This window comes from Leiobunum rupestre, chromosome 7 (genome assembly GCF_980474605.1).
Source record: "Leiobunum rupestre chromosome 7, qqLeiRupe1.1.hap1, whole genome shotgun sequence".
Classification (NCBI taxonomy): domain Eukaryota; kingdom Metazoa; phylum Arthropoda; class Arachnida; order Opiliones; family Sclerosomatidae; genus Leiobunum; species Leiobunum rupestre.
This window is the reverse complement of record NC_143390.1, coordinates 56,216,152-56,242,977: the sequence shown is the minus strand read 5'-3', so window position 1 is coordinate 56,242,977 and position 26,826 is coordinate 56,216,152. Positions and strand designations below refer to the sequence as shown.

Here is a 26,826-nt window from a genome sequence, read left to right as displayed (position 1 = left end):
TATTTAAAAAATCGAACGTTTCGGAGAAACTGTTCCTCCTTCTTCAGGGATTTTTACAAGTCTGACAGTACGATGGTAAAACTTTGGGACGAAAAAATATTTATGCGCTTTATACATATAGTGGAGGCTACTGTTCTTTAGCCGCGAGCGTTTTTTCTCAAAGGCGAGTCGACCCCGTCGAAGTGTTATATGAGCAACGGGCTCAATATCTCCGTTCGCGCTCGAGGCTACTATTGTCGGAATGGTGGATTCTGCGAGAGGAGGAATTGGTTTGTTGTGTGTGTGAGAGGGTGAGACCCATAAACACGTTTAAAAAGTGGAGAAAACGTGTATAAGTTGAAGAGACCATCGTCACGGTTTAAACATTGCGCAGATTTATTTTTTTAAATTTCGATGGATTCGCGTACATTAAAATGAGTTTTATGTAATTTTGGGTTGAGCTAGTATGTCTATTGAGTCCCACCTAGCATTATGGTCCAAAAACACGAAGGTGTTCGTTGAGGGGAGAATTATTGTACGGGTTGTTTATATTTTTCTGCCCTTTAAGCCTTTGATGAAATGGGCTACGGCATTGCCCAATGTAATAATCACCACAATCACAGGAGATTTTATAAATGATTGCCTTGTCGAGGAGGGCAGTTGGTTCTTTGTTATTACATAATAAAGCTGACAATTTGGGCGGTGGGTGATAAATAGGATCGAGACGTACTGATTTAAGATTTTTGGCTATTTTTGGAGAGAAACCAGGATAAAAGGGGATACATGCTGGGATGAAAGAAGGAGGAACAGTTCCTCCGAAACGTTGGATTTTTTAAATAGATATATTAAGATTTTTAAAACCGTTTAAAGTCTCTTTTCATTTGGTTTTTCACAATGTGTTTCTCTTCACTTCTAAAAATACTTAATTAAGTTAGTTTGTATGAAATACTTACTAATACCCGAACGATGGACTTTAGATTGGATAAGATTTGTAAATATCATTTCGAAACTAATAATTTTCACGCTTTATTTAAATCCAGCAATTACATTTTTAAAAATGAAAGAAGTTAAACAATACACATATAGTCAGAAAGATATTATAAAAACACTAAAATTAAAATTAAATTAAAAACTCTTTATTCAACTTTAATACGTTACGCTATTTAAGAAACGTAATTTTAGAAAACAGACATAACGTAAAACCAATGTGATGAAAAAGTAGCAAAAATAATATTAAAACGACTTATATTTTCTTACACACGATTTTTCGGTACCACACAGCGATTTTGTGAGATTTCACAACGGCGCAATTATTAGGGTCACGGTGAAAATGACAATGTTTAGGAGCACTTATACAAAGAATGGTAGATAATTTAGGACAGTCTAAATCCTCGACGTTCTTGACGTTAACTTCATTTTAATATCATTAGCAAGTAAGTGGTGCATATACCCAAAATTGAACCTCAAGTTCAGATATGCAAATACATAGAAAATACTATAAAAACATCTTAACTCTACTTTAAATACATCAAAAAAATTCCGATATTAGAATATTTCAAAATACTCAATTAATGTACTAAGTTACGTTTAAAAAGAACCTTTCGTACACATGAATTCATCCAATTGTTAAACATAGATTCCAGATTAGATGGTGTATGTATGATGGGTAAGACTCTTGTCAGAAAGATGCATTCTGCTTTTAATATGTTAAAATTCATTTCGACTATACAAATATAGTTTTCGCACTTTAAATTTAAATATAGACTATTTTACCATTCTCGAGTATCTTGCATATTGAAATTGTTACGCATACAGGGTTACCATTTAATTTTGGAATAGATCACCAAGCTAAAAACATAAAAATTGATAAAAACTTACATGGCTACGTGCTCATCCGAGAACAGCGGAGATGGATTTCTAGTGGACTTGGTTGGATACAAAAAAAGAACAGAGTTGTGATGTCTTAGGGACCAAATCCCTGGGTTTTTATACCCAAAAGGACCCACCTTACACACTTTGCCCCCCCTTACGTAGGGCCATTTGGGATGTAAAAACAAAAATCTATGAGAATCCCGCGTAGTTAAACTGAAATAGTTAAGAGGTTCTATTCCCACTACTAGTTTATGGGCCCCCATAAAATTCTACCAGCAAAAAAACATTTTTGTTGGGAACACTCGTTTGTTATAACCATTTTAGCGCTAAGAATCCACACCTGATGTAAAAAGTTGGGGGCCACTTTTTAAATTTATTCGCCATGGTCTCTACAAATCATAGAATGTCGTCGAAAAATAAACCGTTTTTATAATACACTCGGCCCTTTTTTACCAAAACGACACTTTTAGCTAGCAAGGGGGGACACCCGCTGTGTCTATTTTACGTACGTGGCTAAGGGCAATTCACTACCTTTTGCCCCTTAGGGGGGTTATTCCGTAAGACGGATAGCTTTGCTCGTAGTAAAAGTGTTTGAAAATAATGTTACAAGGGGAAAGTGTTTGTCGGTGAAAATAGTTATGAATAGATACACAAAAGGCTCGACCCATTGAACAACTTGGATTTATTACATAACACCACCAAAGATTCCACTCGCACGCTGAGAAAAGTGTTTGACAGCGACGGATAGGGCTTTGACAAGTGGTTGAGAAATAATGAGGGACCCATTGACTTATAGGTAAGTAGGCCTATTACTCGGGTTTATAGTTACTGGCTGTTTGCATAACATCATGTCAGATGATTCCACCACCCCTACCTAATAGGGACGCTAAAGGGGGGGATGCTCCAACTATCGATAAATCATTTGACCTATTGTCTACCCTTTACCGGGACTTGTAGAATTTCTATCTCTTTGGTTTACCAATATGGGTGTCGCTATACACATAACACCGCAAAATTTGACTTATCGCGTGAGTTATTGAGTCAACCCATTGCGTCATCCTGATTACGTCATCAAATTATTATCGCTATATATAAGGCATTCATACCCATCATACATCGGCAGTACACTACAAACCGTTTCTCGAGCATCATGTCTAAACGAAGCTGTGTAGATAACTAAAATGTCTAAATTTGACCCGACTCAGCGGAAAATTAACCCTCGGTATTCACTTTCAGCCGAGCTTTTCGTTACTACGGGTTTTACGTCTGAGCTCGATATATCTGTAGCTCTATGGAATAAAATCCCACACCAGGTCTTTGAGATGTCTTTGCGCGCCTTGGACGATTTATACGGGCACTGGGAACAAATAAATGATCCACAAAGGCTCCCCTTTCGATCACCGTTCCCGCTATCTGATGCGCTAGTGACCGCCGCCATGTCTGACCAAAAAAAAATTAACCTTGCAAAGTACGATATTCGAAGCGTCGGTCGTAATCAAAGCGCCTGAAACTCGAGAATTGGACAGACTCAAATATTTCATTAATTCGCACATTCAACTCCTTAAAGTGAACCAAAAACTCTTTGAATTAATGGGTTACGTTATAACCGATAATTATCGTAAAAGTTACGAAATAATGTATAAAGAACCATGCGCACCCAACAATTTATTTCTATCGGATGAACATGAAAGGTATGATACCATTTTACGCTATGCGTCCAATTACGTAACAGCATTTAAAATCATTGAAGATTTTAAAGAAACAGTTGCCAACCAAAATATGTTTTGTGTATTTAACTTTTACAATTTGTTCACTATGGTATCTACAAACCATAAATATATTAAAACTATATTGTTTTATCTTTAAGCGTTTTTTTCATCCGCTTAATGTACTGTAACTTTGAATGTATAAATAAAACCTTATAATTTGTATACACTCGACTCTTTTTTTGCCAAAACACTTTTAGCGAGGACCGCCCCGCTATTTTACGCTACCCTTTTACACCCCTTGGGGCCCATATATAAGCTGGAAAGTGTTTGAAAATACTGGGGGAAAGTGTTTGTCGGCGAAAACCCATTGAACTATTTATTACCACCTCGAAAGACAGGTGCCTTAGGGCTACATTCACTATGACGGATAGGTTTTGACGGATATATTTAACGGTTTATAGCTGTTTGCATAACATCGTGTCAGTTCACACCGCCTGCCGAATAGCGACATCATCTAACCTATTGACCTAAAATGGGGGGTTACCACCTAGGGTTTTATGAGGGGTTATAACATCGTAAATCATCTAACCTATTGACCTCGTAAATCAGCTAACCTTTTGACCCCGCCGAATAATGTCGCAAATGGGGGGAAAGCGGGGGAATGCTTACCCCCACGGGGGCCTGTTTCACCACCGTTTCCCCCGCCCGCGGGGGCCCCCTATCGGTATACAAACCCACTTATCCTTTATACGTCTATTTGTTTTGCTTGTTTAAGAATACTGAAGGTATTGGTTATCTTCAATTTTGATCGCTCTACAAGCATTCATTTTTGAACGCGTTTAAATGCGTTCAAATTTGATCGCACTACAAGCATTCATTTTTGAACGCGTTTAAATGCGTTCAAATTTGAGAGCTCGACAAGCATTCATTTTTGAACGAGCTTAAATGCTTTCAATTTTTTTTGATAAAGCTAGCCCCCACAGTGGCAAGCCAATGAATGCTCGAACATTCAAAGTCGACTGATGTGTTTTAGAGTGTATAGGTTAAATTAAATACAAAAAAACTTTACATATACATTTAGGTTAAATTAAATATACAAAATCTTTACATATATTTAGGATAATTTAAATAGAAAAATATATACATATATTTAGGTTAATTTAAATAGAAAAATATATACATATACATAGGTTAAATTAAATAGAAAAATATATACATATACATAGGGTAAATTAAATAGAAAAATATATACATATACATAGGGTAAATTAAATAGAAAAATATATACATATACATAGGGTAAATTAAATCGAAAAATATATACATAGGTAATATATTAAACAGTTGGTTCGGTTTCCTCAGCGGTTGGTTCCTTAGCGTTTGGCTCGTCAGCGGTTGGCTTGCCAACAACTGGCTCGTTATCGCCATACAACTTATTTTTTGGGGGGGGGGAAGAAACGAGGTCCTCCGCCACAAAAGTATACAAATAGTCACCCTCGTCTCATTAAGCTTGTCTTAGATTTTTATAAGGGTCATTCAACGTGAAATCGTCAAGCGTTGTTACTCGATAGTGACGGATTTCGCCCAAAATTTTTTCCCTGGTTTATTTACCCTAAATATGAAGCCTCCTGGAATTTAGCGGGCTAATTTTAAAAATTTTAAATGTTATGATTTTTTAAATTTCATGCATTTTGGCTAGAGTTTTGTTACTTAATAAACATTTTTTTCAGTAACATGATTCGTAAAACTCTTCAAAATATGGCAATTGGTATTCTTAGCTATAGAGACCTACAGATTCAGAATTTGGCTTCCAATTTACTCTATGGGCTCTAGTTTTTGAAATAAAAGCTGTTTGGGGGTAGTGCAAACCATGGTTTTTACAAAGGGGTCCATCTCAGAATTCAATAAAAATTTGTAATAAGCACCTCCTTGCACATAGAAAGGTCCCTATTAAATTTGGTGTTGGCGACCAAATTATTTATATCAAAGCAAATTTTTTTAAATTGGCCATTTTTCGCGTTTTTCGCAAAACTGCGCTGTACGAGCTGGATAGAGGGGTGGCACTTATCCTTTATTTAACGAAATATGCCTCATCCAATTTCAACGACAATTTCAAATAAGCACCTTCTTACGTATATAAAGGTATCTGTCAAATTTGGTTTTGGCGTCAAAATTATTTCTATCAAAACGAATTTTTTTGAAATTGGCCATTTTTAGCGTCTTTCGCAAAACTTCAGTGCGTGAGCTTAGGCGGGGTGGCACTTAATATATAAAGATCCCCTCTAAATTACCAGAAATTTCTTTTTATTTCTAGGTTTCAAAGAACTTAATTTTTAATTTTCTATTCTTATTTTTTATGAAATATTTTTTAGATGAAATTTTTAAAATATTACATAAGAGGGCGTACCAGTAGCATAGTAGACAACAGGGTTGCCTGTCAGAAGAACTTAAGAGGCTCAAAACGCTAGCACGTATGATGAAGGTACAAAAAGTCAAACCTGTGTAAATTTATAAACCGTGATAATAGTATGAAACCCGGAAACCGCGCCAAACGTATTGTAATAACCTTACTGTATAGTGTATAAGCAGGCAACGCGTCGAATAGTACGGACTAATTTCCCGACATATATATAGACCGTCTGTCCTTAGACTTCGCCATTCCCCTCCCCCTTCTCTCCTTTAAAGACATAATCAAATGGTTAAATAACCTACTCTCAATCGAAATGTAGATGCAAAGTACAAAAATTATATTTACATTATTTTATTGATTAAAACCAACTTTTAATTTAATAAAATCATCGTGTATAACTTGGAAAAAGTATACGAAATTTTTCTTCGCGGCTGGGGCGTGGGGATTACACAGCGTTGGCTTCTGGCGTTCAGAAGGTTGCGGGCTTTAATTTTAAAAACACCCTATAGTAAAAACGTTTGTACTATAGAGTGTTGTTAAATTAAATTTTAAAGAAACCAATTTAACACAGTTAAACTTTATATAATAGGTATATTAGAATGCCAATCTCTGCTTGATAAATAACGGTTTAATTGAGAGCCGTGCAATGAAATAATATCATCGCCTTCTTGGCGAACTTGATTTAAAGTGGTTTGGGTACAGCGTACTAATCGCTCCTACGACCCCCCCCCCCCAACCAAGCTGGGTGTTCTGCTATAAATTTCCATGTAATACCATTCACTCCAAAATATTGTTTTAGTTCTGCGCTATCCAAGCATTTCCAAATTAGTTTTAAGTCCTTTTTCGTTCTGTGAAATGTTATTTTCGGTATAGACCACCGATGAAATGCCCCTTCTCGCTACTACTCCACGGAACGCCAAGAGAAACTCATCTGTTCTTAACGATGATACTCATTTTAAATGAATTGCCCTAGTGACACGAGCCAAATGTAGGCTTTTTCTGGCGGGCCATTAGTTTAACGTATGAATAACGGTCCCGCGAAATTTATTCCAATAATTTCAAACGGTTTCGATTCTCTCATTCTATCCGCAGGAAGAGGAACTACTGGTGCTACAAGAGGCTTTGCTTTCATTTTTCTGCACTTTATGCAACTGCTAATTACGTTTTTTGCTAATTGCCTACCAGAACCAATTCAGAATGTTTCTCTGGTTTGCGTAATAGTCTCTCGCACTCCTCCGTGCAGTGTATCCAGGTGACTTCTCATTAAGATTAATTCGGAGAAGCGATTTGCTTTTGCTATTATTATAGGATGCTTTTTGCCGTAAGTTAGCTCTTATACTGTCAAACCACCTCCTCCTTCGTCGAGCTGAGGGTGCAATGTTGCAATCTTTGATGTAGCAAAAATATATTAATTTTAAAAAAATTAAAAAAAATAGTAAATTTTACATTTTTGGATTTCTTTGGACAAATAGGGGGGAATAAAAACCATTTTGGGTGAACTCGAGCTAATTTGAATAAATAGGTCGAAATTTTAGGTACAATACAAAATATTTGTAAAACTTATGCCATGATAAGTGCCATATATTTTCGCCAATAAATCTTAAAATTTCTACATTACATTATCTGAACGATGTAAACAGATTTTTAGATTTCGATAGAAAAACCACGCCATTTTATGAAATGGCGGATACAAATATAAATCATGGTGCAATAAGTTAGGTAATTTGTATCCGATTAACCTGAGATTTTCTACGTTACATTATCTGCCCGAATGAATTCGTACTAGTAGAAGGAAAGTGAGGTCGACACATCGATCCCAGGATCGAGGATCGAGGATCCAGGATTTAAGGGGTGAAATGGGGGTAAAATCATCGAAAAGTCAATGTATTTATGGTATTCCTCGCGACGATTTGTTTTCCCGTATATCAACATATTATGTCCAGGCCAACTTGTTCATTTATCTACGCTTATCTCGAAAGATACTTGAACGTATATCTTATCAAGTTTTATCGTACGGAATAAGTTGAAATGATGTAAAAATTGATAACCTGGGTGGCGCGTGCGCAGATTACCCCGGAGGACGCGGTTAATTTGAATTTAAGAGTGTTTTGACGTAATGGAATATTCGTTGTTAAAGTAGAATGGAAATATTTTTAAACTTCATTTTAATATCATTATCACGTAAGTGGTACTTAAATATACTTGGCACTTGAACCTACGGGGGACGCGGTTAATTTGAATTTAAAACATGGAGTGTTTTGACGTCATTGAATATTCGCTGTTAAAATGACGTAGAATGGAAATATTTTTAAATTTCATTTTAATATCATTGTAGTACTTAAATACGCTTGGCACTTGAACCTATCTCACGAGTATTTCAAACGAATATCTAAAGTTTAAGTATGAGAAACGTATCATTCTCAAATGATACTTGAATATCCTATAAAAGGGTTGTATAGGGTTGTGGGAGGTCATTCCACGGTTAACTGCGATAGCTATATTCAAGATGAATAAAGCTCAGTATACGTGTCCTACGTGCGCGAAAAGTTTTTCTATCAAATCAAATTTAAATCGGCATGTTAGAGAAGTACACGGTGATAGACATAAGTTTATCTGTGAAGTATGTGGTAAGACTGTTGCTAGATTGGAATATTTTAAGAACCATCAACGAACTCATGACTTGAACGCACCCGGCCCTTCCGAACCTATGAACCTGTCTCGCACACCGTCGCCAATGCAACGTTCGCCATCACCAACCCGTCCACCGTCACCTAGTTTGCTTCAAGACATTCAATTGGAATCTACCCGTACACAGCCATCTACATCAGCTTTACCCGACAACCTAACACCATCACCTGTTCCCGCCTCACCAATACTTGATGAAACACCACCAGCATCCCCAAGTATGGTCCAAGCCTTGAATGATACGCTAGCCTCTATCCGTTACAATGCTGAAGACTATGATATTGATGCAGGGATGTTTATTGGACGTTACCGAGCCGCTTTCCGTAAATTTCTAATGGAAAGACTGGCTAGTAAACGTGGAATTAAGTGGTTCCTACTCGTAAGATCTGTGTATATGAGACCTTTAGGAGGTGTGGAACAAAGAGCGGAAGTACGACCCTACTTCCGGAGCACTATGCAAACAACATTAACGCTCGATGTCATTGAAAACCAGCTGAACGACTGCATTGAAACAATACAGTCAGCAGCGGAAAACTTTGAAGCGACAGGTATGTACTAAAATTTATAAGTTATATTTTGAAATAAAACATTATATTTTTAACAGGATCGGGTTGGGTAATTGATCGTATTCTGTATGTAGAATTAAATGTAGCATCTTACCAGCCGCTACGGGGGTCATCGTATATGGAACTACTAAAAAACTCTGTCAACATCGTGCGATTCTTAATATTAGAAACGAAAATGATGATAAATGTTTTCTCTGGTCAATTCTAGCTAAGCTTCAGCCAGTTCCTTTGACTCAAAACGCTAACCGTGTTTCGAAATATACACCTTACGAAAATGAACTTGATACCAGTGATATATCTTTCCCTTTCAAATTAAACGCTACGGAACTTAAAAAATTTGAATTAATGAATAATTTATCAATATCTGTTTTTGGCTTCTCGGGAGATATATTCCCTCTTTACGTAAGCGCCAACAAGTGTGGTAAGGAAAGGGAGGTTGATTTGCTATACATCACCGATGAAACTAAAGATATTGACGATGGGAATAGACATTACTGTCTTATACGAGACCTAGGAAAACTGCTACAGCATCTAACAAAACACAGAAGTACAAGTTATTATTGCAGGTAATTTAGTTTCCAATATATTAGTTTGCAATCTACTAATTATTTTCTCTATTAGGATGTGTCTTCACCGATTCAGTGGAAACCACGCGGAACAGCGACGTGATGCACATATCGAAGAATGCGCCACCCACGGCGTCCAAAAAACAGTTTTCCCTACCAAGAAGAAGACGCTTTATTTTGATAAATATGTGTGGACAGAAAAGGTAAAAATAAAAATTATTTAATTTAACTCTTAATGAAATTAAATTATTAGGTGCAGTATGTATTTTACGCCTATTTTGAAGCAATCCTACCGAGAGTTCAAGGATGTGATCTAGATCCCGATACAAATACCAGCAAAGTAAACATGCATATCAGTTGTGCGTATTCTTCGGTACTTGTAGGACCTAACGGTAAGTTATTTTGCAAAATTTTGTTTAACAGATAAATTATAATAGGATACTAATAGGTGTACCTGTTCGAACTGATTGCTATCGAGGACAAGATGCAACTCGAAGATTTCTAGTGTCTATTTTGGAATTAGAAAAGGAGTTGATGGAACTCATTGAGACAAATGTACCAATGATTATTACCCCGGTGGAGGAGGAACAGTTTCAAGCTGCTACACATTGCTACATTTGTCAGAAGCAGCTTAACCAGGGAAATATGCCCGCGGTTCGCGATCATTGTCATTTCACTGGGAAATACAGGGGACCAGCGCATAACCTCTGTAATCTTCAAAAGAAAGTTCCAGAATTTATCCCTGTTTTCCTTCATAACCTTAGCAGGTGAATTTATTAAGTTAATTATCCAGGAAATAAACCTAATAATAATAAATCTTCATAGATACGATTTACATCTTATATGTCAGGAGATTGGTCATTTTAAGGAACAGACACTTGACTGTATTCCTTCCACTAGCGAAAATTATATTTCACTCAAACTAGGTAAAATATATTTAATTATGGATTTAACCTTAACAGTAATTTTATTATTATTTTTAGGGAGATTTCGGTTTTTAGACTCTTATCGATTTCTAAGCGATAGCCTCGATGCTCTAGTATCTAATCTCGTTTTGGAAGGAGCCAGTAAATTTCAGATTGTTAAGAAATATTTTGAAAACGGATACATTTTAGAGGTAAATAACAAGTGTTATAATTATTGAATTATATTTTTAAAGAATAGTTTCCTTTGCAGGTGGATCTTGAATATCCTCCAGAGTTGCATGACTTACATAACGATCTCCCAGTAGCGGCGGAATCTAAAGTTATTACACATGATATGCTATCTCCATACTCCAAAGATCTCTTAGGAAAATTAAATATTAAGGAGAATCAAAGTCTACCAAAACTTTTTCCTAATTTAAATAATAAAGAGAAATACATAGTACATTACCGCAATTTAAAATATTATGTAGAATTAGGTTTGAAAATAACCAAGGTTCATCGAGCTCTAACCTTCACTCAAGGAAAATGGTTAGAAAAATATGTTAGATTCAACACTGAACAGAGGAAATTATCCAAGAGTTCATTTGAAAAGAATTTCTGGAAACTAATGGTTAACTCTGTTTTCGGGTAAATCAATTTAAATAATTTATTGCGGTTTTTCCCTTACTTCATTTAATTCTTTAGAAAAACAATGGAAAATTTACGGAAGCATATAAATTTCGAATTGATTCATAAACCAGAAAGAATGTTAAAAGTTACAAGTTCCCCGCAGTTTGAACACTTTACCATCTTTAATGAAGAGTTAGCCGGCGCTCATAAGAAGAGAGCTAATATTGTTCTTAACCGGCCTATATTTACCGGATTCACCATTCTAGATTTATCTAAGGAGCTCATGTATCGGTTCCATTATGGATTCATAAAAAATACGTACGGGGACAAAGCATCACTATTATTTACAGACACTGGTAATTTAATTTAATATGCATTTTTTATTTAAATAGTACTAATATATAAAATATTTACAGACAGTCTAACGTACAACATTAAGACGGATGATGTTTATAAAGACTTTGAAGTTCATAAAAACCGCTTTGACTTCTCTGATTATCCACCTTCGCATTTCCTTCATTCTAATCAGAATAAAAAAGCTCTCGGTTATTTTAAAGACGAGACAAATTCGCAGTTAATTCAAAGCTTTGTAGGACTTCGTCCAAAGCTTTATTCTATTAAATTGTACGGGGAGTCTAAGACCGCTGAAGAGATAGAAAAGGCGTTGCGATTGGGGAAATCTTTAGAGTCAATTTTAAACCATAAAAAGGTTTGTAAGGGCGTTGCCATGAACGTTATTAGAAACGTCATCCGCCACGAAGACTATGAACGTTGTCTTTTTAATCAAGAAACCATGTCAGCCGAGATGATGCGTATAGCTAGTTTCAAGCATGAACTATTTACTTTAAATACTAGAAAACTTTGTTTATCACCAAATGATGATAAGAGATACATTCTACCCTGCGGGGTTCGTACATTAGCGCACGGTCATAAAGATATTGAAAAATTATAATGAATGCTTGTATTTATGTATATATATAAAAAAACTGCTATTGCTATAAATTGTAAAAAAAATTATTTTATTGAATACATTTTGCACATGAACTCTTTAATCATTTTATCGTTTACATATTTATCTTTCTTAAACCTAGACACAATGTTATACATTTCTATTCCTTTACACCTGTGTATAGCAAAATAGATACAGAATGCTCCACACGTATTACTAGAATTACTCTGTAATTGATTAGAATTAAAAGTTACAGTTTTACTGTTTCGTTCAATAAAGTCATTAAATTTAAAATAATCTGGCGGGTTTCCAAAGGAATCCATAAATTCACAATTTTTATGTTTAGAAAAATATATTAGAACCCAGTGTTCTCCAGGTTCAGCACTCGTATCGGTATTTACAATAAATAGAGAAGGGAATATTTTTACGTATTTAGGTAGCTTGTCAGCCGCGAACACGCCTTGAAATATACTTTTAGTACTTAAATCTTTTTCAAGAATTTTAGTTATCTGTAGCGAATCCATTAATTACTGTAATCGAAAATCACGGTTCGATTTTTATCAATTTCAATCAAATTTTGAAACTCAGCGTAAATTAGAATGGAAATCGTCTCCGGTAACGGTTTTGCAAATTTTAATTCTAATCTCAGGTTACTGTTTTTTACAAGATGCAAGTGATTAGCGTTGTTATTAAGATCCGAGGTTAAATTGTACGCGAATAAACAATTTCCGTTAGGGTAATCTTCCCGACTTATCTGATTCCCTTCATCTACGTTCCACTGATTAGTTTGAATGAAAAGATTGCAATACGCTTGAATATATTGATTCTCCTCAAAGTTTAGAGATAACGCCTTATGAGGGACGCTGCTACCGTCAATGTACAATCCAATGCTTGATAAATCGAAATGTTGAAAGTTGTACGGGGATTTTTTCAAATCTCCTAGAAACGCTTTTTGTTCCACAAACCCGATAACAACTTTCTTGGGTGCTTGTCCGGTAAATAAATGATCTTGCACACTAGCCATAAAACCAGCGGGTACAGAAAATGAGGTGCACTCCGAACGAGTTACAGGATATTTAGCGGTTCCATATTGTAGCGCCTTGGCTTGAGCGAGCGATAGTTCCGGTATCACTTTAACTTTCCTCAGATAAAGGGAAGCTGATAAAATCTCCACTTTACATTTTACGTCGGAATAAACGCAAAAAGCTGCTCTATTTTTATCGAATTTAAATTTCAAATCAACCATATTTAATAAAAAGCGTGGTTGTTGACATAAATCAGTATGGACTACGCCTAACAAGTCAATCGCCCCTTTTTGCGCTAAACTCGCTCGTTTAGAGAAACCATCGTTATCGAAAAATGAATCGAACTTTCCAGGCGTATCCCGATAGAAAAGTGAACTCGTTAAATAACTTTTTTTCGCAGAATCTCCGAACGTTAATAAAGTTTGTATCATACTTTTATAAGCGTAATTTTGACTGGAAGGTGTTACTGATCTTTCATTAAGAAATACGTGGACGTCGCTAAAAAGCGAATGAAGAAACAAATTCTCGGGGGCGATATTGTCGGCTGGAGTTCCGGCGGCCCCACCCGCAACACCTGGAACCGCGGGTTGTGGTAGTTGACCATTATCTTTAGTTACCTTAACTCGAACGTGCAGCAAAGTTTGTGAAAGGTCTATATACGTTTCAGAGTTACTGTTGATAGAAAATGTAATTGATGCGTTATCAACTATATTTGATATTGGATTATACTCAACCCATTCTCCACCAATAATCGAAGATTGTGTCATAGGTACTTGAAACAAATCTAGCTCGGAATTTATACACTCAACTGAGTGCGGGTGTAAAAGGGACATTATGAGAATATATCGGAACGTTTAGGGAACCGTCCTTTCGCTATCCTGCCTGCTGTTGAAATGGCGTTTTTCGATTGAGTTCGTTTCCTTTTATTTCCGGAACCCGTCATTCTTTTAATATGATCCGTAGCTGAAGATGTTAGTCTCATGGCTTCATCAGCTGCTGAAGCTAAAGTTTCCCTTCCAGCGTTAATAGAATGCGATTTAAGCGCTGTTTAAATTGGGACTCCGCTAACAACATCGGTCGCTACTTTCGCTCCGGTACTTAAAAGTAGCGCCTTCCTTCAGTAAAGGTACCGCGAATCTAAACGCTGAAGATAATATATTTCCTAGTCCATGTCCTCTTTGCACGGCTAAACCTCTATATACAGGTATTCCACCGAAACCAACCTGGTTTAAATAGTAACTTTCATAATCAGTTCTTGAAGGTGAATATTCAGACCTCATGATGTTAACTGTTCGCTCTCTTAAGCTAGAATGAAGGTGTGTCCTGAATGATTAAAGGTTTATAGTGAAGTCCACATTTTACGGGGTTTAAAATGTAATACAACGTGAGCTTTTCCACTATGAAACTGTATTGGCTCACCTAAATCATCTATTATATTAATCTCTATAGTCTTAATATTATTACACACGACTGGTAGGTAATGAGGTTGTAAAAATATTTTTGTAGTTGTTTTCCCATTAGACTCGCCTTTCTCTTCGACGCTTATGATTCTTAATAGAGGTGCTAAACTATCCCCAACAACGCTATTTTCAACCAGATCAGAATAAACGAATAAGGAATGTAACCCAGCGTTCATATCAACTGGGTAGGGGGTTATCATTGAATTTAAAATGGTGAAATCATTATCTCTTCTATCCTTAAAACCTAGTAAAATCGATAGATCGGGGCCAATTACAGCTCTGATTTTCGGTTGCAATTTAACTTTAATTCGATTAGAATAATTTAAATAAGCGAATGTAACTTGTTCTTCTTCTTGGTTGTGGACGTTTATAACATGTAATAGTTCTTCCGGAGTTTTATAAAAACCCGCGGGAACTTCAATTATTTTATCATATTCGAGAGGGTCTTTAACTAAAGGGTTATCAGTCATTTGATCATATTCGAGAGGGTCTTTAATAACCAATAGATTAGGTTTTCGAACGTTATTCCATGTCCGAGGATAGCTTATTTCCGCTAACCCAACTTCGTACTGTTCCTCAAATCTTAACGGTTCAGCTAAATACGTTCGAAATTTACCAACGCTATTATCTTGGTAATATAATGACGAGGAATCTGAAGGTAGCGTTACGTAAAAACTCATTTTAAATCCACTTCTTGTATCCAAGAATTAAATGTAGGGTCGTAATCTTGCCACTTGACATACAGTTCTACGCGGCCGTCCGATTTTTTCCTCTTTTTTATTACTTTTTCGATTATGAAGTAACAGTCTTTTAAATCTCGACCAACAATCTGAACCTCTTCTCGATAGAATACTCCTAAAATGGGGTTAGAATTTAAATCCATCAGCTTATATACAGGTGGGTCACGTGGTAGTCTCTCAGCTATTTTAAACAATTCTGTAGTAAAATTCGGGTTATATTTCTTATCGAAAATTGATAAATTTCTACTTATTCTACAAATATCTCCAATTTCAAACGCGTATGTTAACGGAGGAGAAAAATTTACCGAACCGTAAAGATTTTTCCATATTTTAGCAGAGTTATCTAGAGTAACTTCCGCGGGTTTACATTTAATTGATCTGTAATAACTATTGTTATAAGCGTTTATAATATCATCTAAAACGTCGATATATTTAAGGGTGTTATTCTGCGTGAAATAGCGATATAAACGAGATTTAAAACTTCTAATGAATCTTTCAATAATGGACGCTTTCATTTCTGATCGGGTAGCGAAAAATTTAATGTTCCTTCGTTGTAATTCACTCTGCACTTCTTGACAGACAAATTCGTTTCCATGATCACTTTGAATTCTTTTCGGTTGACAGCCTTTTTCAAAAACGTTACGTAACGCTTCTAAAATTGTTACACCTTTCTTATTTTTAACCGCTACAGCCATAGCGTATTTGCTAAATATGTCGATAATACATAATACGTAGCGAGATCCTGAATTATATTTAGACAGCTTCTGAAAATCTGCCAAGTCCGCTTGCCACTGTTCGTCAATTCCATAAACAATAGTTCGATTTCGTTTGAATCGTCTTCTAGCAGGTTTATGCAGCGTATATGTATCCTGCTTTATTAGAAATTGTTTTACTTTTTCCAATGAAACCTTTAAACCTTTATGTCGAGCTGAATTATAGAGCGCTCGAACTCCAGCGAATGACCCTGGGTCTGCGGGGTTAGTATAGATCTGCTCAAGTTCTTTCTCCATATTGGGTAATATTTTGATGTAATGGCATGTAACGCCAAAAAAAAATTAAATAATTCTAATATTATAATAACTATGATAATTAATACAGCTGTGATAATTTTCGGTGATTTTGAAAATTATTGTGATAAATAGGCTAAAAGTCCTAAAGAGACCGTTTCTGTACAACCTTCCATTGTAGGCTTATACTATGAAATGAGAACAAAATTATCAGGTTAATATATTTTATTTAGTATGTATCCAAGGTCTTAGAGGACTAGGTGAAGATGATGATAACATTGAACTACTTGGTGGTGTATGAAATACAGCGAATGTTTTTAACAGTGTCAATCTTACAGGATTTTTAATTAAACGTTTTGAAATATTTGACTTATGAATGCCCTCGTAAAACTCAGTAACTCCTATAGGATCAATCACTGTTCCAGGTGTTTTTCTCACAGCGTCATACAAAAGATCGATTATATTAGATAACTTATCCTCGAATAGAAAGCTCTCCTGAGTTAGTCCATCTAATATATCTCGGATCTTCCGTAGTCGCTCGGTATAATGAAATTGCATCACTAACATAAGTTGCAGGTAGAGAATAAGATATTTGCGCGAACCAAGTTTTAGGTCGTTCAGAGTTTTCAATAACGGGAGAGATTTGCTCTTTACGTACGTAAGTTAACCGTCGTTGGAGAGTTTGATTGTATAATGCTAATTTCTCTGATTCGTTTAAATCTGGATTATCTAGAATAGATTTCATTTCATCATCGAGTGTCTTCTCTTTTTGAAGTTCAGGTGTTTCTTCTGTTTTGGAAGGTGTATTGTTTTTTAATCTCTCCATTACATCTTCAGGTACTAGAAGCATTTTTCGAGCCATCATCGGTTTATAGCTCGGCTTATTGCACTTCCGGCGACTGAGCTAACGATAGATAGCAGTGGCGCTAATAAAAATGGAAGAAAACCACCCTTTTGTACCAGTATCTTTCGTCGTTTTGATATAGGGTTCTTCTTCGACACGTTTCGTATAACCGCGCTATGTTTCTTTAACCGCTTACGATGACGTTCTGACAGTTCAATTGTTCCGTGCAATACATTTATACAACATTCAACGAGAGCCAATATAGCCTCCTGGCTAGCGTATTTAATAGCTGTCTTTCTTTGATTTAGATTACAGGATGTTAGGAAACGTAGAAAGTCTATGTTTTTCTTAACTCGTTTTGAGACATCCATTTAGAGATTTTCTTAGCCTTTCTTAAAGCGCAATGAACAGTTTCGGAATGAAAAGGACAGTCTAATTCAACGTCTTCTAGTTCTGATAATTTAGGACAACCGGTATCTTCGATGTTAGTTACTGGAACACCGAGGAGTGTCGATAATACTGCAGCTTTTTCTAAACCTTTGGTGAAAAACGAAGTTGCTTTTTCCGCTATCTGATTGCAAATGTCACGTCTCGTTCTGTAAGGACGTTCGCCGTCATTCCATCGAAGATGACAAATGTTATGAGATATCCATCTGCATTGTCTTTTATCTTCGTTTGAAAGCTCTTTGAAAGGGTATGGAGATTTGAAAGTAAACACTTCCGATTCTTCAGTTTCTAATACTACGTAAGCTAATTCTTTAATAATCCACTCTCGATTAACCCTAAAAAAATTCCCTTCTATAATACACTTCATTTTGGAATAAAGACAGCCGATTCTTCACCCGGTATTAAACCTGTTCGAAGTAAATACTGATCTGGGGTGTGAGGTTTCAAGTCAACTAATAAATACCCAGATTTCCGTGACGTAGCTTGTTGAAACGCATCAATAACGTATTTGCTATTGGTTGGAGATATCTGCCTCGCGAGATGATAAATTGTTGATTTATCTCGTGGTGATTTAAAAATAAATAGATAATGAGCATTTAAATTTAAAGTTCTTATTTCTTTTCCAGGATAATAAAGGTTTTGCATTAAAATTAGTACGGAGGTGTTTCTGTGATGAGATCCACGAATAAATAAATTAGTCACATCTTTATTATTAGATATCTCGCATAATAAATCGTCTAAAATAACTAAATTCCTAATTTGCGGGTTTAATATATTAACATCGAGTAACCCTTCGTGAAACTCGACTGAAGGTGTGTGTTCTAATATTGATTGAAATAGTTTCGGCTGATACTCGGTATAACACCATATTATCCTCTCCGGAGGAGGGGATATGCAGGTCTTCTTATGTTGAATCAACCGTCCCACCAGGAATGACTTTCCGCATTGGGTGGACCCGGCTACAAGCCCATTCATTGGATGTTGTAAGCTTAAATCCATAATGGTAAATGACAATCGGAACATTAGTGCAATCAATTTTATTAGTTTTTTAACAAGTTTTTAGCATTGCATATTATTAGTGACATTATATTATTTAAAATTTCTTTCGACAATTCACAGCGAATAGTAAACATTTCAATAATATTTTCACAATCTACCGACATAATTATTTCATAAAAATGCAAATCTACACGCTTAGAATAATCCGACATGATACAATCATGCTGGAGTTGAGATGGATGATCAATTTGGCAGCCATTGCACGCTTTCTTAAGAGCTCCGTGTAATTGTTTAATTACAACGTTAGTCATCGCCTCCTTTATTTCCTTGATTTGCTTTAAACACTTCTGAATAGACTCGTACTGGTCGAGGAAATTCAACCAAGAAGATTGAGCGAAAGCTACCCCCTCTTTAGTCGGTAACAGTTTTCCATAGTTTACTCCATAACCATGGTACATTTGTCTAACATCTAAAACCTTTTGTTCAGCAAATCTATGAACCGAAAACCGTTTGGTTTCAGAACCTGTGAAAACCCATGAAGTTTCAGCTTCGTTATTGAAATAAGCTTCAATGGCATCTTTCTTTGTCCATAGCTCTTGCAGTTCCGCTTCTGTTAGTTTGATGCCCTTTGTTAAATCTAATAGACCGCAGTAGATGGTTTCATCTGCATAAACGATTAACCCTTTATCACCAGACACAGGAAATGAACAATTCCTATAAAATAAATACATTAAGACAAGTTAAGAATTATCACTGAGTATTCCTACTTACATTTTAAGGTTCCTCGGAGTCACTTCCAATACAATTCAGATGGTGAACTTTCTAAATATGGTCTTACTATTATACGGTTTTCTCTTTTTATACTCTAAAATTATTTATCTTCGATATCTTATTTATTAAAATGGGGCTTAAAATTAATTCCATTCTACGTATACGCATTTTGAAGTGTATCGCGTTACGTATATAGGAATTTACCCGGTCCTCATACGGGATCACGTGTACAATTACAATACTTGAGAACGATACGTTTCTCATACTTAAACTTGAAATACTCGTGAGATAGGTTCAAGTGTCAAGCATATTTAAGTACTACAATGATATTAAAATGAAGTTTAAAAATATTTCCATTCTACGTCATTTTAACAACGAATATTCCATGACGTCAAAACACTCAAATCCATGTTTTAAATTCAAATTAACCGCGCCTCAATCCGCGCACGTTAACCGCGTCCCATATTCCATAACGTCAAAACACTCTTAAATTCAAATTAACCGCGCCTCCCGGGTAATCCGCGCCCCAGGAAATCCGCGCACGCGCGCTATCTCCCACTCAGGTTATCACTTTTTACATCATTTCAACTTATTCCGTACGATAAAACGCGATAAGATATACGTTCAAGTATCTTTCGAGATAAGCGGAGATATATGAACAAGTTGGGCCGGAACACAATATGTTGATATACGGGAAAACAAATCGTCGCGAGGAATACCATAAATACATTGACTTTTCGACGATTTTACCCCCATTTCACCCCTTAAATCCTGGATCCTCGATCCTCGATCCTGGGATCGATGTGTCGACCTCACTTTCCTTCTACTCGTACTATAGATTTTTAAAGTTCCGTTAATGTTCGTCGATTAATCAGAAATTTTCTACGTTTCATTATATACACGAGTTAATTAGACCTATGGGTTATCCAATAATAATACGACGCCATTTTGAAATATGGTGGATATAAATATAACTTATGATGCGATAATTGCCAAAATTATTAGTCTATTTACATGAAATTTTCTACATTATATTATCTGACCGAATAAATAAGCCCCTTACACTGTGATAGAATTCTGACGCCATTTTACAAAATGGCAGATATCATAATGCGATGACTGCCGAAATTATTTGTCCAATTACTTGAAATTTTCTACTTTACATTATCTATTAAAGATAATATATCCTATTAATTTTAATAAATTTCAAGGCCCTTTTGAAAAATGGCGGATGTCAAAATGTCTCACGGTCATATAAATTCCGTAATTTACGACGATTAATCGGAATTTTTCTGTTTCATTAAATGATCGAATAAATAAGTCCTTTCTATTTTGAAAGAATTCCGAAGCCATTTGGCAAAATGGCGATGTCTGAGAAGTTCCGTGATTATTCGTAAACTATTCTGAATAAAACGTGAATTTCTCATACGCTCGTTAACATTGAGTCGTTTCAAGCTGGCGGGCCTTCTTGTGCGAGTACAGCGAGAACAGATCTAAGTTGGCCGTGGTGAAACTGACAGTGACTCACTGTCTCTGTCAGTTTGTCAGTCCCCTGTCCGAATCAGTCGTCAGGTGCCTACAAGCTCAGTGGTCTGCAGTTGACGGGAAGCCGCCGTTAACCGCGCTGCCGCATTCGCTAGGCCTACTTTCGTGGAATACTTGAAATACAGAAAATAGGTAAATAATTATATTTTTATGAAAAGTGACGGATTTTTTTATTGCACTGTTGCCATTTCGTTAGAAATATCTAGTCATTCTAATGACTCAGATGACTATTTTTATCTCCAAGCCAAAGCGAGAAAGCGAAGAATTAAAAAATATAGGAAGCATTGTGAAACCATCACCGAATTTTCTTTATGATTAAAACCTCAATGTTATCGGAGCTTCATATCATAAACTTCACATCAAAAGCAAGAAACATGTTGTAAGAATTAATGATACAAAGTAATCATCTCTCAAAAGCTTTTATCTATAGAAAAACCTAAAGTTTCAGTTGATGCAAAAAGAGCAGAACTTAAAATGTGTGCCTTTGTAATAGAACATAATATTGCTTTTAAAGCGGCCAAGGAATGTTTTCCAGACTCCAAAATGGCCTAGGAAGTTAAATTTAAGCGTACTAAAGCAATTGAAATATCAACTAACGTTATCGGACAAGTTCATTTCAATGAGCTGGTGAATGTTCAGCTTAGCATTTTAACGGATGAGTCCCCAGTAATTTCAGCAGTGAAAAGCTCAAGTGTTGTAGTAAGGTTTATTGATAAGTCTGAGCGACATGTTCGGAGCAAGTTTTTTAAATTAATTCAGCTAGATAAAGGGGAAAGGAGCACTGCAGAAAAGCTCTTCAATGCGATTGTAAAGGTATTTCAAGATTGTAAAGTGCAATTTTAAAAACATTATTGGATTTGGTTCTGGTGGTTGCAATTTAAAAATTCACAAAATGTTACATCCGTCTCAAATGTTTCAACAATATGTGGAACCGTGAACGACTGGTAGCAGCTGAAGACATTCAGAAGAGCTTGAATGATCCTATTGTGAAGTTATATTTGCTATTTCTAGAATGTGTCTTGCCTAAGTTTACGAAAATAAACGAATATTTCCAATCTGAAAAAGTAGTCATCACAGATCTCCATGAAAAAATTGACAGCTTATAAAGATCTACTATTATCTGTAATGGAAAGTTATATTTTAAGAACACCAGCCAATATTAAGGCAATTTCACTAAATCAAATTTACCTAGGTGTAAAGGTTTCCACAAAACTGAACGACCCCTTTCTACAATCAACTCAAAGACGATTTTCTAACTACATGCCAAAATGTTTTATTTGTCGGTTGAAAAGAAATCCAGAAACGATATGATTTTTCTGATCAAGTTTTATCAAGAATTAGTATTTTGCAACCCAAATCTGTGTTAAATGGAAATGTGCAATCATTACTTCCATTAGCACAAGCTATACCAAGATTAATTAATAACGAAAACTGGCAAAAACTTGATAATCAATGGTGATACCTTATGGTATATGGACTGCCAGAAGATGTTAAAATTGAAAAATCTGTCGATTCGTTTTGGTACAAGATTTCCCAGATAAGTGATGAAAATGGATTTAAGGAGTTTGACGTCCTAAATAGAATTTGTATTTCGAATTTTAGTAACAAAAACCAGAAATAAACTTGTAACCAAAACTATCAATGGTGTGTTTCGGAAATTCGTTGCCAAAGTTATTTACTGTCAATCCTAATTCTTCTAGAATACTCTTCTCTTAAGAAGCTAATTTCGCTACCTGCGTCGAAAAGACATCTTACTTCTTCTTCCATTACTTCGGAAGATACGCGGTTTTCAATCTTAATCATAGTGGTTTGAAGTAGAGTTTTCCGCGCGCTGATGAGGCCATGTCCGGTAGATGTCGAGTTTACGTCTACCTTTTCCTTGGGGAGCCGTTTCATCAGATTATTTTTTCGTTTTGTTCGCTTCGTTCAATTCGCATATAGGAAAGTTATGTTTCACTCCACATGCTCGGCATGCCATTATTACAGGTGGCCGGGTCACAATGCGTAGGAGGGTGGTGGCAAGCCCTTCATAACACGCGAGCCAACAGCCCCATACACTAACTATTACCGTTAACCTATACAAGTTTTTATGGAAAGAGGAAACCGAAGAACTTGGGGTAAAACCCCTTTAACCAGTGGGGAGAGGACTTGCAAACTCAACGCAAAGGAGTAGTTCCGAGTTCTCACCCAGTGCCAGAAGTTGGGATCGAACCCGGCTCCACTTGCTGCGAGTTTTGAAGTCATTGGAAGGAGCAACCAGGCATTTGAGTGCTGAATAATATCTTACGTTATCCATGGTTTTTCCGGCTCTTCATTGCTTGCAAGTTGAATTATAAAGACAAAGTTCTTTACTTCAAGAATTTTCACAAAAGGTTTTGCGAACAACTTTCAAGTACGATAGTAGACCCAATGTATAAAGCAGTACTTTTGCAAAGTCATGGAAAAAATTAGCAACTACGCTTCTTCAAAATGAAATTGAACTACTCAGAAATGATAAAAATCAAAATGACGGTGATACTAGTCCAGATGATCGCGATGAAATTGATGACGGCGAGAATCAAACATTATGGAGTGCTTTGGACGCTAAAACCGGGGGTGGCCGTTTACCAGAATAACCGAGCTTTCATTCCGTCTTGGTCTCGTTACGGATGTTCTCACTTCTCAGCCCGTCAAAAATAAAACGAAAGTTAATAATTTGGTAAGTAAAATTAAGTTTTCAATATTTCATAAGTAGATAATAATAAGGCAATCAAATGTATTCGATTGTTTAGACAATACACCAAGCTTAAACACTTAGCTTAGGCTGAATAGATGTAATTTGCATTGACACCTTTTCGTTGAGACCTTGGATTAGAAAGTTAACACAGTTTCACCATGGTTTAACTATTAATCCAAAGATAAGGTTTAAAAGTTTGATAACTGAAACTCTCGGATTTTGTGGAAACTGCACACTTGGCTACATATTCTATATTTTAGTGTATTTTATTCTTAAAAATACCATACTTCTAATACCTTCATTTGGGTTGAGGCCTAATAGAGCTGCATTTGCCTATGTCCGTCTGTCATATATATATGAAATTAAAGATAATTGATGTTATTAAAACGAAGCCCCTATTTATTATTTCCATATGTGAAATTAACGCACATCTCTATTTATGTTTTGACGGAAGCTTAAATCAAAAAAAGGGAAGTTGCTCCTAAATTTATTTGAAAATGAACATTATTAATGTTGTGTGCACCTATTTAGTGTGATATTTTAAGTTGGATGTTTTTGGGAGCCATGCGTGATTCAAAAGTTGTAACTTTTTTATTCATTTCAACCGTATCTTGAATAATAATAATAATCAGCTAGGCTAATTCCCAAGGCACCACCCTAGTTCTAAGTCATCGAGCGATTTTAAAGCCTTTAATTCAGGTGGACGGGCTACAATGCGTAGGAGGGTGGTGGCAAGCCCTGCAAGCTAACAGCTCCCTACACTAACTATTACCGTTAACCCTAACAAGTTTTTATGGAAGTTGAAACCGCAGATCTCAGGGGAAAACCCCTGAAACCAGTGGGGGGAGAACTTGCAAACTCAACGCAAAAGGAGTTATTCCGAGTTTTAACCCAGCGCTACAAGCTGGGAATGAACCCGGCTCCTCTTGCTGCCAGGCGGAAGTGCTAACCACTCCGCCACCCCACCTGAGAATGTCTCTAAGGGTATGCAAAGTAATGAGAGCGTGTTGAATCTTTTTTGCGATAAAATCAACACTTTGAATAAAACGTTTAATTTGCATTTATGGAATTTTATTGTATAAAAGGGCAATACAAGTGACCTGGCATATGTGTGCCAGTGTTTCGAGGTGGAAAACGCCAAGGGGAAATAAAGGTTTTAACGGCCTGGACAATAGTCTATTTGGTGGCCAATATAATGTTTACTGCAAAACAATAGTTCTTATCATAGTGTAAATATAAAATAGCCCTATTGGGCTATTTTGACGAAAATTCCGCCTAAAGTTCCCCGAATTTGGGCTATTTTGGTGATAAAATGATAGCTAAGCCTATAGTTCGGGCTATTTGCATAACATAACAAAAAGTTAAATCTCAGACGAACTTTTTTGTTAGGTTTGAAAAACATTTTTGAAGTGTTTTTGTAATATTTTTACCACATATACATGTATAACCAATAAACATTTAAGTAATACTATCGAATTAGTCATTTTTAACCTATAAAATCTCCCCTCTAGCCATTATTAGCCATTATTTACCACTGGCTAGAAGTTTTCTTTAAAAACGTGGCTTTTTAGGAACACTGATGTGTGCATATATATGTGAAATGCAAAATTTATGGTTGAGCCTGTTTCCTTGCCAGTTCAAGTGAAGGCTTTGGAGGGGTTGTCAAAGCATGTTGCTTTTCTTTATTTTGCCTCAGAGCTTGCGTTGACGTTTAAGTGTGGCTTTTTCAAAGATAAATGTGAATGTAGCAAGATTCTCATAAATGTATTTGTAAATGCACATTGTTGTGTGCACCTATTTAGTAAGGCATTACTGAAAAAAGGAAGTTATATTTGGTCACTTAACGAAAGTTTGAGTATGACTTTTATTTTTTTTTGGTTATTCAACGGTATTAAGTTTTTGCAAAGTAATACAACACCTTGCTTAGGTGATAATTTTATTTAGAGTAAAAAAATTGCATGTATGGAAGTTTATTGAATTAATCAAGGCGTTGATTTTTCAAAGTCAAATGTGAAGGAAGCTTCTCCTAAATGTATTTGAAAATGAACGCTAGTGTTGTGTGCACCTATTTAATACGGCATTAGGTAAAAAGAAAGTTAAATTTGGTTACATAACGCAAATTTGAGTTTGACTTTTATGATTAAATTAATACATTTTTTAACTTCCAATTTAAATGAACTCTGGCATTTTTTTGGGTTATTCAAGGGTAATAAGTTTATGCAAAGTAATATAACACCGTGATAAGGTTATAATTTTATTTAGAGTAAAAAATTTGCATACATGGAAATTTATTGAATTAATCAAGGCATGGATTTTTCAAAGTCAAATGTGAAAGAAGCTTCCCATAAATGTATTTGAAAATGTACATTATTAGTCTTAACTTTATTGATTTAGTATGGTATTCAATTTTACCTGATTTATAATATAGCTTTTCAGAGTTAATTGTTAGGGGGCGTTACATTTAAAGATAAATGTTTTGCCTTTTACAAATTCCATGTATAAAATGTACAGGTTTTTCTGGGTTTTATTTAAATATAGCTTTCGCTGTTTAGGCATATTTAGAAAATGAGCAATTTTGAAGTTTCAGAGCTCCAGAAAAGGCGACGTGTAGCTAATGCAATTAACTCACAAATGCAAGATTTATTTCCCCCAGAAAATCAGCAACATGTAGATGATGAAATTTTAGAAGCACCAATTATAGATACTTAGTGCTCCGCAGATCCGGATCCGACCGAGGGGTAAGACAGTCTCAGATAATCTGTACACCGAGTTCGTGCATTTAGCACTGTTAAAGGTACATATTTTCAAGAGTTCGCGAGTTCCATTTAGCACTGTCAAAGGTACGGCAATGTACACCGAGTTCTCAGAGTGTCTTACCCCTCGGATTCGACCTCGAAAGCGGCTACAAAACCGTCTGGGACTGGAACCGGATCTAAATTTCGGTTCCTACTATTATCTGGATCTGGATTTGAAACCAAGAGCCGGCTCCTTCTTTATCGTA

At 35.8% G+C, this 26,826-nt stretch overlaps 1 protein-coding gene across 1 annotated transcript; it reads left to right on the top strand.

Moving 5' to 3' along the window:
- The first annotated feature begins 8,627 nt into the window (after window positions 1-8,627).
- Window positions 8,628-23,724, top strand: LOC149937527 (uncharacterized). The gene is made up of 3 exons (XM_090153816.1): window positions 8,628-8,873; window positions 8,946-9,174; window positions 23,598-23,724. Exons 1-3 carry the CDS (start codon window positions 8,678-8,680, stop codon window positions 23,722-23,724), a joined length of 552 nt encoding a protein of 183 aa, XP_090009942.1. The 5' UTR covers window positions 8,628-8,677.
- The last annotated feature ends 3,102 nt before the right edge of the window (window positions 23,725-26,826 follow it).